At 38.0% G+C, this 18,820-nt stretch overlaps 1 protein-coding gene across 8 annotated transcripts in view; it reads right to left on the bottom strand.

Moving 5' to 3' along the window:
* The window catches only part of Yap1 (Yes1 associated transcriptional regulator), a 110,065-nt gene extending 97,880 nt beyond the window's left edge, over positions 1 to 12,185 (bottom strand). For 3 of the 8 annotated variants that reach the window (XM_078046924.1, XM_078046919.1, XM_078046923.1), the window contains exons 1-2: positions 11,078 to 12,183; positions 7,543 to 7,793 (exon numbers count right to left, since the gene is read on the bottom strand). In XM_078046924.1, the coding sequence (XP_077903050.1) occupies positions 7,543 to 7,793; positions 11,078 to 11,398 (572 nt within the window). In that variant the 5' untranslated portion in view covers positions 11,399 to 12,183. Of the gene's footprint in view, positions 1 to 7,542; positions 7,794 to 11,077 lie in introns of all 8 variants that reach the window. The other 5 variants (XM_078046922.1, XM_078046920.1, XM_078046918.1 and 2 more) reach the window with 4 other exon arrangements.
* Positions 12,186 to 18,820: the final 6,635 nt, after the last annotated feature.

The raw sequence follows: 18,820 nt of genomic DNA, 5'->3' as shown, positions 1-18,820 counted from the left end.
ATGTAGCTCAGTGATACAGTGCTTGCCTAGCATAGGTACAGGCTCTAGGCCAATGGCCAGTACCGGATAAAACGATAAACAAAAACCCTCATAATATCAAGCAATTTTCTACATCAATATACATTACTCCCTTAAAATTAAATTTCAAAGTATATGTTTGTAAATGAAATGATGAAGCAAGTATTTCCAAACACCCTTCATTGGTAGGATCCAGCTGCTTCTTCTCCTTTCTCCTTTCTAGAATTTTCTAATATTCTAATGAAAGTGATACTTCTATAATAAAAAACAAGCTTTTATTTTAAAAAAAATCCACACACAAAAAATGAGAATTCATACCCCATTTGAATCAAATGTATGATATGTCAAGATCATTGTATTGTCTTGAGCAACTAATAAAAAAAAAAATCCACAAAATCAGATTAATGAAGAAGGAAAGTGAGGAAGGATAGTTTTATAAATAAAAAACAAAAGAACCCCACATTCATGTCTTATACAAAACAATAATCCACATCTGGGCTGGGGTTGTGGCTCAGTGGTATAGCATTCGCCTAGCATTCATGAGGTAATAGGTTTGATTCTCAGTACCACGTATAAATTAATTAATTAATTAATTAAAGGTCCATCAACAACTAAAAAAAATTAAAAATAAATAAATAGCTCACATCTCCTAGATTGGAGGGCCTACTTCCCAAGAACCTATTCCATATTATAAGTGAATTGGGATATATGAGTTCAAACAACTTTCTAATCTATATTTGATTTTGTCAAAGCATATACTAGCACTCCAAAAGAGGTTATCTTTACTCTAAACCCCTAATAAATATTCTGTAGTAAGTTTTCATGCATTTATCAAAAAGCACATCTCTCTAAATATATTTGTTGGCCAAATAAAGCCCCTGGTTAACAAACAAATAACCCTCCTCGGGCTAAGGTTATGACTCAGTGGTATAGTGCTCACCTAGCACCCATGAGGCAATGGGTTCAATCCTCCTCAAGTTAAATAAACAATTATGAGGAGGAGTAGGAATAAGCTTTTAATAAAATGTCCCCTCACCTATCCCCACTAAATCAGGACTCAGTTGAAGAATAATTTAGTAAGTTTACTAAAATTATTCCACAAAGAGAAAGAGAAGCACATAAGACAAATGAAGTGATAAAAGCATTAAACACAAATAAAGCACTGAAAATATTTGATTTGAGAACCTGGTTTTTTTTTTTTTTTTTTGGTTTTGAGGTTTTTATATGTCTGGTTCTGGGAATTGAATGCAGTGCTAAGCAAGTATTCCACCACTGAGCTACACCTTCACCCCTTTTGAGACAGGATCTACAAATTGTCCAGGCTATCCTCCAACTTGTGATCCTTCTGCTTCAGCCATCTGAGTAGCTAGGATTGCAGGTCTACACCAAGGCCCAGCAAAACCTGGTATTTTAATCAACACTTCCATTTCCATTATTTTATTAATTTGCAACATTTTATGAAAAATAATAACTTGTCATTTAATATAGAGTATTATCCTTCTCATGCTAAGAGCCAAATAAAAATTAAACTATTTACTACTTTTCCTCATCTTGAATATGAAGGGGGGAAAGAAGGACTGTTGTAATTAATACTAACTTCTTTGTTTTCTTTTAGGAGGGGTCAAGCCCTACATAAATAAAGTGCTTCCCGAGTGGCATTACTTATTCCTGGGAATTTTGGTGCTATGGTACTTGAGCAACCAGAATCATGAAGCAATTCTTCTTCATAAAAATAGCAATGTCCCTTTCATGGCTTAAAGTTCTGATTAATCCTAGAATCAAAAGCTCTTTTTGTAAGAACTTTATCACTTAGTAACCACAGCTATACAACAGTTTTTTAAGAGTACAATGCTACTCAAGTCATTAAACTTTCAAGCCATTAATTAATGACTAAATTATGCTATTACAATAGAGAATAAATTAATTTTGAATAATTTTAAATCTTAGCTGATTTCTAAAATGACTTCATTTTGTTCTTTTTTTTTTTTCTAAATCTAAATTCCAACATACATTCTGATAACTAAAAGGTTATATAAGTTTAGAGTTCACTTCTCCCCAAAAGCATTAAGGTAAAAGGCAATTCAGAATCATGACCTCATTACTATGTTAGGTTGCTAATTTACATTTTTTTCCCCAACTATAAAGAAAAATATATTTCTTTATATTATTGAAGAACTGATCTTAGGGAATCAAAAAGTTTTCTGGGCTTTTTTTTTTTTTTTAAATTTACTCAAATACTATCTAGTTTTTAATTATTTTAAAAGTGGTTAATAAGAGGCTTGGGGGTAGTTTTGAATGTTATATTTCAAAGAAAATCAGCCTACCATCTTGCAACAATAGGTTGTGGTATTAAATATCTGGTTTCTTAATTAAATATTTTTTTTTTAAGATCACCTCAGAAGTACTATTTTCCCCAGGAAATCAGTTAATCTTTATGTTCTATTTACTCTGTCACATCCACTATCTTCCAACTGTTTTTCTTCTGCCACTGGTGAATACATTTCCTCCTGAGTTTTTCTCCCTAAATCAATGTGCCAGTGGGGGCCATTCTTCCCAGGGATGCCCACCCACTGAGCATAAGCAAGCACTTTTTTTTCTGAGAGCTAAGGCATACTTTCATCTTCTCTCTCCACTCAGTTTCAATAGCAAGACAAACAGGCAGAGACTGACCCTCCCCTCAGACAGGGAAATACTTTGATTGCAATTTGAAATGTTTTTGTTGTATTTTGTTGTGATATGTGTATGTAGCTTAACTAATGTTTAAAGGCAAAGTTAAGAGCTTTTCATTTTTAAATGAAAGTCATTTGAATTATATTAGCTACAGTTAAAACAAACAGCATAGTCTTATATTCTTTATGAAACTGTTCCTTTTTAAAAATAATTTAATCTTTATTCTGATAGTACGCACCATATGTGTTTATGATTTTCCATTGGGCAAATATTTGAGAAGAGAAAGTATGATCAAATTATAACAAAAAAGCAGTTTGTTTCCTTTAACTGAAACAATGGTGATCATGAAAGCTTTAATTAGGGCAGTGGAACATTTGTTTCTAAAATAGTTGTAGCATCAATTGGATCCTCCAGGCAAGTTTTATTTAATGATGGTATATGCCTAAATTATATCCTGCACAGTGTCAAAGGAAAAAAAAAAAAAACGACTCTGAAAAAAATACCCTTTTAAACTGTAGATCAAGATACTCAGAATATTCAAGCCAGAATTGTGGCTCAGTGGTAGAGTGCTTGCCTAGCATGTATGAGGCACTGGGTTCTTAGAGCCACACAAAAATAAGAATAAGCAGGGCGTGGTGGCGCACACCTGTAATCCCAGTGGCTTGGGAAGTTGAGATTCAAAGCCAGCCTCAGCAAAAACGAGGTGCTAACCAACTCAATGACCTGTCTCTAAATAAAATACAAAATAGGGCTAGGGGTGTGACTCAATGGTTCAGTGCCCCTAAATTCAATCCCCAGTATCCCCCCAAAAAAGGTTCATCATCAACAACAACTATACACACACACAAAGATACTCAGTATGATTTTTTTAAAAAAAAATATTTATTTTTTAATTTTAGATGGATACAGTATCTTTATTTTATATTTATGTGGTGCTGAGGATCGAACCCAGTGCCTCATGTATGCTAGGTGAGCACTCTACCGGAGCCACAACCCCAGCCCCTAGATGGACACATATCTTTATTTTATATTTATGTGGTGAAGATCAAACCCAGTACCTCATGCACAATAGGCGAGCACTCTACCACTGAGCCACATCCCCAGCCCCACTCAGTATAACTTTTAAGTGAATCCCAACCACAAGAAATCTTGAATCTTCAAAGAAGTAAAAACACTAACACCACTGTTCAGAAAATGATAAATAAAAATGAAATAAAACTATCTTTTAAAAATTATTAGAACAGCAATATTAAAACAATGCAAATATACAAGCTTGTAAAATCACTGGATCACATTCTTTAAATTGAATTATAACAGTACAGTATGTACAAAAAGTTCACTGTATGTGGTAATGGTTAACAAGGTATTAGAGTCAGTAAAATAAATCTGAGAGGTAAAAACACTCTTAGTAACCAAAGATATTATAGAATACCAATTCAGGAAGTTATTCAGCAGCTTATAAAGAAATAGGAAGTTGTTGACCAACTACTTGAAAAACTATTTCCTGTAGGAAAACTATAAGGACAGCTGAAGAAGGCAGTAACTGAGTTGTAAAGAGAATTAATTCTTTTAAAATAAATCTCAAGGTACTATGTTGAAGAAATTAGTTTCAAACAGGAAGTTCAGTAGAAAAAGTATTATATGTAGTATAAAATGACTAGTCCTTTTCACATATATCATAATCTTCTCAGAGCTTGAAAATGTTACGATTGATAACTGTCCTAGTACCATATTTCCATTATATCACTTGCCAAGACAAGGGTCAAGTCTTCTCCAGAAGGTCTCACTGACCCAGGGAGGGCTTTAAAAATACTAATGATGGCTGTAATTCTTCAGTATACTGCCTTCAAAATAGAGTGTTGGCCAAATGACTTAAAAATACATTTATCTACAGTCAAAGTTAATAATTAGTGTTTCCAAAGTCAACATTTCTAGGTGTTCTCTCAAATTACATCACCTTGCATGTTTGGGCCATTTACCTGCCGAGCATAAATCTCAATAAATGCTATACTTTGTAACTTAAAAGCTCCATCAAATATTTAAAATAATGCATAGTAAGATAAAATTTTCACTGTTCAAATATAGGCATACAACAAGTTTAAAACTTTAGTCTATCTCCAGCTGCTAACAATAATCTTCAGACACAAAATACATAAGAAACATTGCAAAAGGAACTTTTTTTTTTTTTGGTTGGTAGTACTGGGGACTGAATCTGGGGCCTTACACATGCAAAGCAAGTAAGTGCTCTCCAGAATTGCATCCCTAGCCCCTTTTTCTATTTTATTTTGAGGGACAGGGTCTCATTAAATTGCCCAGGTTGCCTCAAACTTTCAATCCTCCTGCCTCAGCCTCCGGGGTAGCTGGTATTACAGGCATTCGCCATATACCCAGTATGAGATTCTGATCTAAGACATTAAAACTAAGACAAAAATGAATTTGAAGTTTAGGTTATCATCATCTTTTATTCAGGGAGGATATTAATTCCATTTAGCTGTTTAGTATACACAAAAATAACTTGAGAAGGTAAGCTAATCTTAACATTTCTTCAAACTGCATATTTTCATAGGGCAGATAACTTTGAAAACTATTAATTTTTTTTCTTTTCTTTTTTATTGTGCTGGGGATTGAACCCAGGGCCTTGTGTATGTGAGGCAAGCACTCTACCAACTGAGCTATATCCCCAGCCCCCAAAATATGAAATTTTATAAGCCCACAATCTGTCTTCCACATACAATGCTTAGAGGCCCTCTTTATATACAATCCCAAAAGGTATCAACTAATTCATCTCACCTGCTTTTACTGACCAAGATTTACTTCTCAGGGAAAAGCATTCTATTTCTGAAAAGTGATACAAGAAAGTTTTACAGAATCAAACCTTCTCATATTATAATAAGCCTAATCTTACTTTCACATGAGTCTCTCTCAAAAATATGGAAAGAACATTTTGTCTAACCTCTCCACTTGCCAGTTTTTTCTTTCTGGAGGAAGCTTTCCCCAATCTTGCAAAGAGCATAACTCTGACTTTGGCCTGGTCTTTAAGGCCGTCTGGGAAGGGATGAAATGAGATGAGCAGGGAAAATGTGTACACCCTTAATTATTTCATCTACATATTAATATCTTTAAGAGAAACATTTCTTTTCAAAGGAAGACCTATTGGAAAATTTTAAAAACAAATATCTAGAGTCTATTTCAGCTAAAAAAAAAAAAAAGACCATTCAAAATAATGAAAATATAGGCAGATGTCGCCTACAATTATGGTAAGATAAAAAAAACAAAGAATGTAAATGTTGCTCTTTTAACCTTATACTTTCAGCCACAGCATCAAAGAAAGAAAGAAGGCAAACAGGCTATTAGGCTGTTTAAAAATCTCCCCAGGTCAACATGTGACCCAGCAGGGAGAGGTTCAAAAAGTATAGCTTTTTCTTTTTCTTCCTAACAACCTGGTTTGTTTCCACTGTCTCTCCTTCAAGACACATCCCTCTCAGCTAGCAGCTCTTTCAATCATTTACTTTGGATGTCTGCTTGAGAACAAATGATCTTGCTCATGCAGATGAGTTTGCCAGACTTGTGTGTACTTTCCAGTCTCAGGCCCTTTATTTTTCTGGTTGAAACCTAACCGTTTAAAATAGATACCAGGATACCAGAAAACAAATTTTTAAAAAGAAGAAAAAGTTGCAGGAAAAGAAATAAAAAAATTGGTAGAAACTTTTCAAAAATCAAACCTTTTCCTCTGGTGCTATTAAAAAGCCTGTCATAGAACTCTATATTTTACGATGCAAAGTAGCAACCTACAACAAAAGAGTCAATATAAAACACATTTTAAGACACACATTAAAAGAATATCATTAACTGCATTATTTGATCTAATAAATATATCTTACATTTGCTGGGAGTAGACTATCAAGATAAATCTGAATCAAAACATGAATTTTCACTTTATTATCTCAATCTCATTATTTAAAAAGAATTTTTAAAGAGTAATTTCAGCCTCAAAACAACGAGTTTTAGACAATATTATGTGTACACTAGATCCAAACAAACCAGACAAAATTAAAGTTTTACCAATAATTTCAAAATTAGAGAGGATGAAATTCTACTTAGGTCTTTTCAGTCTAATATAATTTTGCTATTTCGTTAAAGACAGAAAGACTGATAAAAACAAATAGGTGGCCTTGTTTTCCCAGGAGAGGTTCTGTTTTGATGACCTTGAAAGAAGCTTGCCACTGAGTGTATATCAAACCTAAAAATTTATATTCCTCTTCACATTTTGGGGAAAAACTGGTAAATCACATCAAACTACAGCTAAAATGTTTGTCATAAGATAGTTGAAAATACTGTACAAATAGACTCCTCCAAAATTCCTACTTATAATTCTTCTCTAACAATAACATATTTTATAAAATATAGATAGCTTGGGATACAGCTAAGTAGTAGTGTGTGTTTGACATTTGCAAGGCTCTAGGTTCAATCCCCAGAACCAAAGAATAAAAATAGAATAATTATATAAATAATACCATACACATTTCATGACTATGACAGTCTTTTAACTCTCAGAATTATTTTCTGCTAGACTAATTAACACGTTTGGCAAAAACTCAAAATGAGACTATCCACACTGCCAAAAGAGGCTGTAAAAAGGCTCTGAACCAAGAATCAAGCAAGCATTCGATAATATTAACCATGCTAAAGAAGGTATACAGGATTTGGTATTTCATACCAAACTAGAAAGAAAACATTATAGAAGACATTGAGCTTGACATAAATATTAAATAAAATATTAAAAATAATATTCGGTATCTTGACTCTTTAGTATGTTTTCTAATACATGCTTTTATTATTATTATTTTCACTTACTTTAAGAAGTATCTCTGACCAGAAGATGTCTTGGCCATCTCCCAGCCTGCTGGCAGAGGTACATCATCAGGTATCTCAAAAGAAGACTGCCGAAGATGTTGAGCTGTAGGTGTAGCTGCTGGGCCAGAGACTACTCCAGTGGGGGTCAGTGTCCCAGGAGAAACTGCTCCTAGCTGCAGGGAAGCTGGAGAGGAATGAGCTCGAACGTGCTGTGGAGTCAGGGCTCCTGCAGTGCCTGCATCAGTACTGGCCTATTAGGAATATTAAAATGAAAATTTAAAAAACAAAATAAAATTTAGAAAAAAAATTTCAAATTTCCTAGATAGAAATTTTATTGCAACCAAATATCTAAATAGCAAAGGTAAATTTCAACATTTAATATCTAACACTAAGAAACACAGGTGTTCAAATAAATACTATAAAATTATGTAACTTTAAACCAGCTGTGGTGGTCCATGCCTGTATGTCTAGCTACTACTAAAGGCAGAAATGAGATGATCGATCACTTAAGCCCAGGAATTAGCCTAGGCAATACAGTTGAGACCTTCTCTTAAAACACTCAAATGATGCAATTTTAATATGCTCTATAAACATAATTTTATGGATGAGCAGTTCATCTAAATGAATTTTTACCTGCTACAAATAAAACATGGCTTCTACATCTTTTAGAGACAACGAGTACAGAATGAAAGATTCCTAGATAGTAAATACTAAATTTTAAAACCTAATTTCTAAAAGGACAAGGCAAAGACTGAAGGTGTAGCTCAGTGCTCAGCAGAGCACTGCTTTTCCAAGTTCTAAAATATTCCAGGTATAAGCACAACCCAAAGAACTACTAAGTATTCTTTCACTAGGCTTTAAAGTTACTGTTTCTTCCTAGGTCTAGAAAAAAACAAATCACTGTGAACAAGTTCATACTTTTCACTATGAGCAAATGCTGATTTACTGATGAACCAATCAGTCATCAAACATTATATGAGTTCAGAAGATTCAAAACTGTCCAAAAATGAATGGAATAAAAAAAAAACCCTCTTTGTACCTAGCAGATCTAAGAATGTACATGCATATTTACAACTATGCAACAGCAGGAAAATTCTGCACTCAAAATCCCAAAGATGTGAATTCCAAGTCCAAGTGGGATAATGTGACACTGAACAAATATCATAACCTCTGTGAATCTGTTTTCTCTTTTGTAAAATAGTCTTTTTCTGTAATAGGAAAATGAAGATATGAGAATTTATAGTTCCTAATTTGTGGACAATATTTGCAACCCAGATTCATAGCATATATTGTATATTTTTAAAATTTCTTTATTAGAATTAGGGCTTGGTCATCAAAAACTTAGGATTTCCGAGATTCATATAGGCAAGGAAAAGAAAACCTGAAGGAATCAGCACGCATTTACACCTTAAGGCAAAGTCATATATATTTCTGACTTTCCCATCAAAAATTTTTTGGGGGGTTGGGGGTACCAGAGATTGAACTCAGGGGCACTCAACCACTGAGCCACATCCCCAGCCCTATTTTGTGTTTTCTTTACAGACAAGGTTTCACTAACTTGCTTGGTGAGGTAGGCTTTGAACTAGCAATCGTCCTGCCTCAGCCTCCGAAGCAGCTGGGATTACAGGTATTCGCCACCGTGCCCACCAGATTAAATTTTAATGAGGAAATCATTAGCAGAAATAATTTTTCAGATGCACAACACTTAAGTGTTTTAAAAAATTAAACAAACTACAGGGCATTATAACATGTATCTGCAAATTTCTGCATATAAATTCTTGTGACACCATGTACTGTAAGTGCAAGTACACTTTTCATGTTTCAGTTGCATTTCTTTTTTGGGTTACAGACTCCACAAAACGAATAGTGAAATCTCCTGTATATATTTTCAACGGCTATTATGTAACTAACAACTTCACTGCGTTGTCTATAGTGTGCATGCCAATATACATTTACCCATAATGAGTCCAGAAACCCTCTTCCAGGGGTATAGAAAAAAAGCCTATCCAAGTCTACATCTAACAAATTGTTTAGGCAAGCAACTAAATAATTTTTCCTTCCTCCTCCTTAACCCAAGTTTTTGTCATCAGGTTTAGTGAGCTTTTCTCTATTCCAAAAATCCCTTGGTCTACAACAGAAAATACAACAGGCCTGCAAAAAGGAGGGGAATAGGAGTGGGGGCGGTACCTCTTCTTTCCACTCAAGTTACAGCCCGAGTGGGCTTGGAAAACCAATTAACTCTTGGGCAAAGTTCCTTGCTAGTTTAGCCTGAAGCGAGTTCTTAAAAAAAGAAAGAAAGAAAACCCTACACTGAATAAGTCTACTAGGGCCTATCGGAATTTTAATCGTTTCATTTCAATGTTGAATCAAGTTGGCAAAATAATCGAACGATGTGAGTGTAGAAAAGCAGCCATGTTCATATCCTCAATAGGAATTAAAAAGCAATGGCGATCCTAGAATTAGTCATCGCTTCCCAAACATTAACTTTTAATCACAGTTGAACTAGGCAGGACTCGGACTATGAGTCAACCTGCAGTGTATTATCAAAGGCTTGTGTTAAAACCTCCGTATTGTAATGCGCAACTCAGTTCCTGCGCAACGTACAGATGTGGCTAATTTAAAAAGCATTTCGGCAGACTGTAAATAATAGTCTACAATTAGGAAAACTAACACGTGAACTTACTAAGTTTGATAAGGGCGAGCCTGCTAGAGTTCCAACGCATAAGGGAAACGCAGGGATTTAAAAGAGGAAAAAAAAAAAAAAAACTCCAAAAACAACTTCCAGGAAAGTCTGGGCAGGGGAAGCCCGAATACTGTATTTTGAAAGCGCCTGGGCCGCGAGGGAAATAAATGCTTTCGGGAGCTGGAGGCGGAGGGGAGGGAGAGAAGGAGCAAGAAACTAAATGGACCGGTTCAACCCCCACCCCTAATCAACACTGGAAAACAAGAGAACAATTATTTGACTCCCCAGGAGACTGAAGTGGACCGAGAGGCCCCGAAGGAAAAGGGGGCCCAGGGCTCAACTTCACAAACTCCGCCGCCGCTGGCAACTCACCCACACACAAATGCCAGAGGTCCCCCTCCCCCCTCCCCGGCCCGGCCCCGGCGGGAGAGAAGGTGCAGAGCGCGCGGAGGCGCGCGCATTGTGCAAGCCCACCGCGGCCGGGGCCCGACTCTCCCCACCCCCTTCCTTCCTCCCCCACATCCCCCTCCACTCCCGCCAACCTCCCGGGAACCCCGGGAAGAAAGAAAGGAAGAAGGGGGAAAGCACGCCCCCCCCGTGGGGGGGGGGGGCTGCAACCACAGAAACTCCAAAGGGAAAAACAAATCTCGGCTTGGGACTCTGGGAGGAGTGGCCCGCAACCGTGGCTGGGAGCCTCCAGTTTTTCCACTTCACCACGAGACACCCCCCCATCCCCCGCTGGAGCTCCGGAACCCCCTCCCCAGGCCCGAGCTTGAAACCGCGGCTCCCGAGCGCCCCCCCTAGCCTGGGGCCCGCCCGCCCGGGAAGGAGGGAGAAGGGCGACGAGGTTACCTGTCGGGAGTGAGATTTGGGCTCCGGCGGCTTGAAGAAGGAGTCAGGCAGTTTCCGGAGCCTCATGGGCACGGTCTGGGGCACGTTGGCCGTCTTGGGGTTCATGACGGCGTTGAAAAGTGCCTCCAGGTCGGTCTCCGAGTCCCCCCGGACGTGTACGATCTGGTGCCCGGCTGGGGGGGCCTGCGGCGTAGCCTGGGACGCCGGGGGTGCCGGCTGCCCAGGCCCGGACGTCGGGCCCTGCCCCTGGGGGGGCTGTGCGGGCGGCTGCCCTTGGCCCTGGGGGGCCTGCTGGGGCTGCGGCTGCTGCCCGGGATCCATGGCTTCGGCCTCCCGCGACGCGCACCCCCTGGCCAGGCGGCGAGGGCTCCGCCCGGACGCCCCGGCTCGACGGGCCGAGACTGAGAATCGGCGAGGGCGGCGCTGGGCGGCGGGAGCGGCGCTATCCTAGCTCTCAGGGCCGGGGGGCTGCGCCGTGGCCCCGCATCCCCCGCCCCGGCGCCTCCGCCCCCGCCCTGCGCCCCGGCTCCACTGGTCTGGCGGCTGCGCCTCGGGAGGGGCTGCGAGAAACTCGGACCTGCGGCGCCTGAGAACTTTTTCCCTTCAACTCCCTTGACTGAAGCCGGACAGCCAGTTGCCTTTCCCCTCCCCCTTTCTCTTTTATTTCCTTTTCTTGTTCCTTCCTTCCTCCCTTTCTTTTTCCCGGCGGCGGCTGCGCCCGACTGAGACAGAAACTCGCCTCAGACGCCAAAACTAAAGTTGAGAGAACCGCCCGCCCGAGCCGCTGGCGGGCTCCGCCTCCTCCCGGCTCTTCCTTCCTCTGCGCGCCCGCCCGCGCCGAATCTGCTGCCGGCCTCGGAGGAAAACTTTCCCTGCAAGTTACTACATTCCTCCAGACTCCCGGCCTCCCACTCCTCTCCCGGCCTCACGTGATCAGTTCGTCCTCCATCCAGTCTTCCCCTAGCGCTTCACCGAGCAGGGACCTGTGTAAGGCTCCTTGAGAAACTTTTTTTAGTTCGGACCCCCCAGATCTCTGCAGACGGCTGGGCTGCCTTTGGCCGCAGGAAGTCCGCCCACCCTGCCTGGCCCCTTCCCGGCCAGCGGTCAGGACAGACTCTGAGCGCGCAGGAACAAATGAACTGACCCAGGCCGAAAGAAATCGGGAGAGAACGTGGACAGGCACTTCACTCGCACCCGGCGGAGTGGCTGTCCGCGCTTAAAGCCGCAAAGAGGTTCCAGTTAAAAATAGATACCGTTAACAGGCACCGATCTTTAATAAAAGTCCATTTTAAAACATTAATTTTGTAATTTTTTCACTTACCTTTAATATGGAAAAAAAACTTGGAATAAATGATTGCTGTAATTAAAACTTTGGGAGTAGGTCTATAACCCAATGTATTTTACTAAAAAAAAAAATTAAGTTGAAAATCTCTTCAGCTTTTTTAAGCAGTGAAATTTGCAACGTAGTCACTGGAAATCTCAACACACAAACATCTAAAATCAGTGCTTAACTTCAGGAACAAACATTCCTCTGTACTTATCTTTCATCCTGGAGGCGCTGGGAGCCTACCTCTTAGTTGAATTTCTAATGTGAAATAAGAAGAATAAATGGGTGAGGAGGTCACCGTGTTTTACATGCGAGGAGTCCATTTGGAATCTCAAAAACAATGGAATTTTATTTTTTTAAATTATACACTTCTTTTGGGAAAGAAACTTTACGGAGATAAAACTTACCGTACAGTTGGTCTATTTAAACAATTTAGTAGTTTTTGGGTTTTTTTTAAGTATATTCACAGAATTGGGCATTTTTAAAAGTGCATTCACAGGATTGTGCAATATCACTCTAATTTTAAATCTAACCCTTTCTAAAGAAACCTGGCTGCTGCTTTTAATGATTTTGTCTGCAATGCTAGTGAAACAGAGGTATAAATAGGATTATGCAAGGAAAGGGCCCCTGAGCAAAAAGATAATCTTCTTCCAGCCAGGACATGCCCAAGAGAATTCTGAGAAGAAATCCATATCACTTGGTGTAGTAGAGCTGGGTGAACAGGCTTCAGACACGCAAGATTATGAACTGTTCTGGAACTCCAGTTTCCCCTCTGAAGAAAGGAATTGGTATAAATCACCCCCATGATTGCTTCTTGGTTTCATTGCCACCAGCCCCCAAATGTCAAGTGTATTTAACCACAAATTTGCAGATTCTGGAGCTAGAGTTTTGAGCTTGTTTTCCAGTTCTAGCATTTACTACTTGTAAGACACTGGACAAGTTACTTATTTCCTGTTCTTTAATATGGGCGTCAGGGGTAACAACACCTACCTCATACATTGTTGAGGCATTAAATGAGTCAATGGATATAAAGTGCTTAGCCCAGTTTTTGACATATGGTGAGTTCTGAGTAAATGTCAGCTATCATCATTGTCCCTTGTTTATAGGTTACTTCACAAGTAATGACACAGCTCCTCCTTTGCAGCCCTTTCTAATGCAGTCTCAGGAACCCTGTATGCACTCCCTTCCAGTGATCAATTCAAACAAAACCTTTGCTGGAAAAGTATACATTAAACACTTCAACTAAAAGAAAACTTCAATAATTAAAATGATGAGGTTGTAATGGAAGCTGTCCCTTAACTAGAGCATTTACTACTATGAACACTATAATTAAAGGGCTTAAGATACAGCAAGAGTTTGCTTTGTTCAATATTGTTTCATCTGACATTAAATTGAGAACTAAATTACTTTGATAAGTGGATTGAAAGCATTTGGGAGTGATTTTTATCTTCTATAAGTGCCTCTGTATCATCAACCAAGATTTTGTAATTTACTGTTCCTTGTCTATAAAATTTCAGTCACATACAAGGGATAAAGACAATATTATGTGATTCTTTGTCCTCTTTCTTTCTCCCCTCTCCCCATTTGGGGTAATTACCGTTTAAGGCACCTTGAAATGGAGAGTCATCTTATTCATAAAAAAGGTACACCTTTATCCTGGATCATTATCTAAATCTATGGAGATTATTATCTCAAAACATTATTCTTAGAAAATTCCTCAACCTCTCAACTACAGTGGACCCTCATCTTTACTTCACTTTAGCTACCTGCTTCTAAATCTAGTCCCTGTCATCATCCAGAACTACTCCAGTTGTTAAATCAGACTGTTAAAACATTCTCTTAATAGCCATTGAATTCTGTTGTTTTATTACTCAACCTCATTTATTATTAAATTCTCTCTTTCCCTTTTGTACAATTTATCATTCCCTCCTCTTTTCATTCTGCTGTGGTTTGAATGTTTGTGTCCCCAAAAATTCAAGTTTCGATTTAACCTATTAAGTCCCAAGTTTTCAATTATGTGAATATGTAAATGAAATTGACACAGGTGCGATAAAATAGATTGGAAATTGTAATCTAATCAATAGATAAATCTAAAAATTTTAAATAGGTTGGAAGTTGTAATCTAATCATTATATATAAATCTAAAAATTTATATATAATGTTATATTAGCTAATATAAGTACTATATATGCTTATTATATATTACATATTATATAATCATATACTATATGCCATACTTACGTTTTTATAGGTGTTTCACATCTGAGACAATAGGACAAAACAAGTTAATTTCTAATGCATTAGTATTGAGAAATGACGCCTTTTGGTGGTGATTAGGTCATGAAAGCTCTTCCCTCATGAATGTGATTAAGGCCTTTATAAAAGAGGTCTATTATATCTCCTGTCACTTTTTGCAGCACCTGCAAAATCATATTCTTGTTTCTAGTGTAATTTGGCTCCATCAAACTTCTATTCTGATGTCAGCACGATTTTTCCAACATGCAAGTTTGTTCATGGTTTGGTACCATTTAGAACAAATTTGGGTTAACCCCCACAGTATGGCATGGAGGCCTCTAACCATCCTAGTCCTTGCTTTTCTCCTCAGTCTTTTACCACACATCTGTTTGTTTTGTTTTCCAGGCATACTGAGTCACTTGTGTTTCCTTGAACAAGCTGTTTTCCCTCTGCAGATGTAATTACAGCTGTTTGTGTCTCTCTTACCTTTCACCTGGTTTTCCTCGGTACTCAAACTTCAAGACTTAACTTCTAATAGGAAGCCCTCCTTGGTAGTCCCCTTTTCAGAGATTGCCACCTCATAGTAGTCAACAGGCTTCCTCTCTGGGCTCTAACAGAATCTGGCCATTGCCTCTATCATGGAATCTACTACCGGTTTTTTTTTAAGTATTTATATATGTGTCTGGTTCCTCAACATTCCTCTGAGTGCTTCTGCAACAGTGTCTCCCATTTCTTTGTCCCCATGACAGCAATGCTTACCCAATAGTATGGGCTCAATAAATGTGGAAAAGTAGGAGAAGGGAAATTAAGGAGAAATCCCAGAGCCCAGAAGTGAAGGGAGGTATGGGTTTGAATCTCAACTTCTTGCTACTATGATTCTATTTTTGAGAATTCAATCTCCACAGCCTAGACAGATGTTTCTCTACCAGACACCTGAAAACTTTACAACATTTACTAAACACTAATGAATTTTGCCTAAATTAAAAAAAAAATGTTTTTCAGTTCTGGGGATTGAATTGAGGGTCTCATGCATGCTAGGCAAAGCGCTCTACCACTGAGCTGTACTCCCAGTCCTCAAATATCTTCGATAGAATAAAAGTAACAGTTAATATTGTGCCAGACACTTTGCTAAGTGCTTTAAATGGAATATCTCATTTATTTCGCAAAACTCTTAAAAATTAAAAATCAAAATTTAAATCAAGCTGTTATACATGAAGAAATTGAGGTACAGAGGTTAAATATTTGCCCCCAAATTGTACTGCTGGAACACGACAGACCTGAGTTTGAACCTACATTTCTGATTCCAGAGCTCAAACACTCCATCCATAGCATGTTTAATTTCATGCATTGTGAAAAGTTTATCAATAAATTTATGTATATAGAAAGATAAGGGAGTATAGGAAATCTGTAATTTAAGGAGTAGAGTTTTATTTATTTATTTTGACCAATAGTGTTGGTTTAGGTTATATAATCTTAAACATTAAGGACAAAGCTGAGTTGATCTCTGGGAAGTCAGAATGAATGAGTGAGGAGACAAAAATCTTTCTTCCAAATAAGGTGTTGCTTAGAAAAATATTACTGGTTAATATAAGTTTGGGGAGTTTTCATATTGCAACTGATATAAATGACCTCAGTTAGTGAGGATCAACTTAAGAATTCATAGGAAGAAAAGGAAAAACAGTCCTAGCAACTGTAGCTGTGTCTCATAGAGCTCTGTGTATTGCTCAGGACTCAGTGTAGCCCTTATTACATTGGAGGTGGTTTATAATCCCTCCAAATCCATCCCTCCCTATTTGTGAGTTCCCCTATCATGGTGAGCCACAACCAGGATTCTGTCCTCCTTTCTGCAAAGACTTTCCTCTCTTCCTTGTGATTTGTTTATTCATGGCTTCCAAAGCTCATCATGCTTATTCTCTTCTGTTTCTGGTCTTCCTACTATTTGCTAACTACATATCTGGCATTGGGTGAATGAAAAACTAAGGTGAAACACTTGTAAAAGCACTTCTAGGGTGCTGATTTTTGTGCTGGGCATTGGTAGTAATTGTTATAATGATTCCTATTTCACAGGATAATAATGAGGATTGAATAAGAAGTTTGAATGAGTTTTTATTATTGTATCATGCAGATTAAGGATACTAAAGATATAATTGATTTAGAAAAATTGCATAAAGAGAAACTATAAGGAACAACTTGCTAAAGAAATTTCCACTTCACCTAATAAGATTTAATTTAATTGAACTCAGGGACATTATTTCAGAATCCTCTACTTCTATATTTATAGTTTTATTTATTTATTTATTGGTGGTACCAGGAATTAAAACCAAGGGAGCTTAACCATTAATTGCTGAGGCAGGCCTCTAACTTGCGATCTTCCTGCCTCAGCCTTCCAGTTGCTGGAAGGATAGTCCTGCGCCACCACACATGGCTTAGAAGAAATTAGTGTGTGTCTGTAAATTAATGTAGCCCTGAAGTTATTCTTTCATTCTAACTCATGTTCTAAATTCTCAAATATAAAATGTTTATTATTACAGCTTTCCTTGTTATGCATGTTACACTCTAGATACTAATCAATAATTATGAAAGATTTCTACTTGAAAGGGATACCCCTGCAAAGAGTTAGAAACAACTGTGAACAATAAATGCATATCATAATGACTAGGAGCCTTGCTGATTTTGAACACTGTTTTCCATCTTTATGTAAACAGTCCCTGACATAAGATGGTTCAACTTAGAATTTTTGACTTTATGATAATGTAAAAGGGATACGTATTCAATAGAAACCATACTTCAAATTTTGATTTTTCATCTTTTGTCTAATGATATGTGGTATGATACTCTAGAGATGCTTGGCAGCATCAGTGAGCTATGGCTACCAGGCAGCCACAAACTCGCTAGAAGAAACTACATACTCCACAGTGCACTGTGATGCTAAATTATGTTGTTTAGCAGATTAGATATTTCCACATAGTTTGGCTTAACTTTCAAAATTTGATAGATTTATTGGGATATAACCCCATCATAAGTTGAGGAACATCTGTAGTTATAAGTGGAAGGGAATCATAAATCTACCTAATAAACTACCTGCTTTTTAAAAAGGAAAAAAAAAAAAAACCTCCTACAGCTGGGTGTGGTGGCGCATGCCTGTAATCTCAGTGGCTTGGGAGACTGAGGCAGGAGGATTGTGAGTTCAGAGCCAGCCTCAGCAGTGTAGCAAGGCTTTAGGAAACTAGGTGAGACCTCATCTCTAAATAAAATTTTTTAAAAAAAGGGCTGGAGATGTGCCTCAGTAATTTAGTGCCCCTGAGCTCAATCCCTGAACAACAACAAAAAACAGATAGTAGGTAGAGCTGGAAAAGGGATTAAGCACACAGATGTTTGAAGACAGACTGACCACAAAGCTACAAAGCTACTGGGAGTATGTGTTAATTAAGGGAATATAATGCTAAGTGAAGTTAGCCAATCCCAAAATACCAAATGCCAATTGTTTTCTATGATATAAAGAGGCTGATTCATAGTGGGGTTGGGAGGGGAGCATGGGAAGTTTAGATGAACTCTAAAAGGAGGGGGCATGGGGTAGAAAATATGGCGGAATGAGATGGACATCATTAACCTAAGTACATTGTACGAAGACATGAATGGTGTGTATAAAACCAGATATATGAAAAATTGTGTTCTATATGTATGATTTGTAATGCATTTTGCTATCATATATAACAAATTAGAATTTTAAAAACTTAAAAATAAAATTACCAATTTAAAAGTTAAAAAAAAAAAAGAACCATGACTTTGGTATCTGTCACAATAAGTAGTGTCATTTTGAGATTTTTTACCTTGGTTATAATTGTCTATGATATGCCTAAGCAAAGAAAAATACACAGTCATTTTTTTTAATCAGTTTTAAAGAACAATTTGAAATCAATTTATTTTTTAATGGTGTTGTATTTTTTATCTCTCTCTCTCTCTGTTTCTTTTATGTGGTCCTGAGGATTGAACCCAGTGCTTCACACATGCTAGGCAAGTGCTCTACCATTGACCTACAACTGTAGCCCCTTGAAAGCACTTTAAAAACAGATTTCATATGAAAGTAAATATTTTAAAAACTACAACCAGGGCTGGGGTAGTGGCTCAGTGGTAGAGTGCTTGCCTAGCATGTGTGAGGCCCTGGGTTTGTTTCCCAGCTC

The sequence above is a fragment of the Ictidomys tridecemlineatus genome, chromosome 4, assembly GCF_052094955.1.
Source record: "Ictidomys tridecemlineatus isolate mIctTri1 chromosome 4, mIctTri1.hap1, whole genome shotgun sequence".
NCBI lineage: Eukaryota > Metazoa > Chordata > Mammalia > Rodentia > Sciuridae > Ictidomys > Ictidomys tridecemlineatus.
Note: the sequence above shows the minus strand (reverse complement) of the source record. Positions and strands in the feature narration are given on the sequence as shown.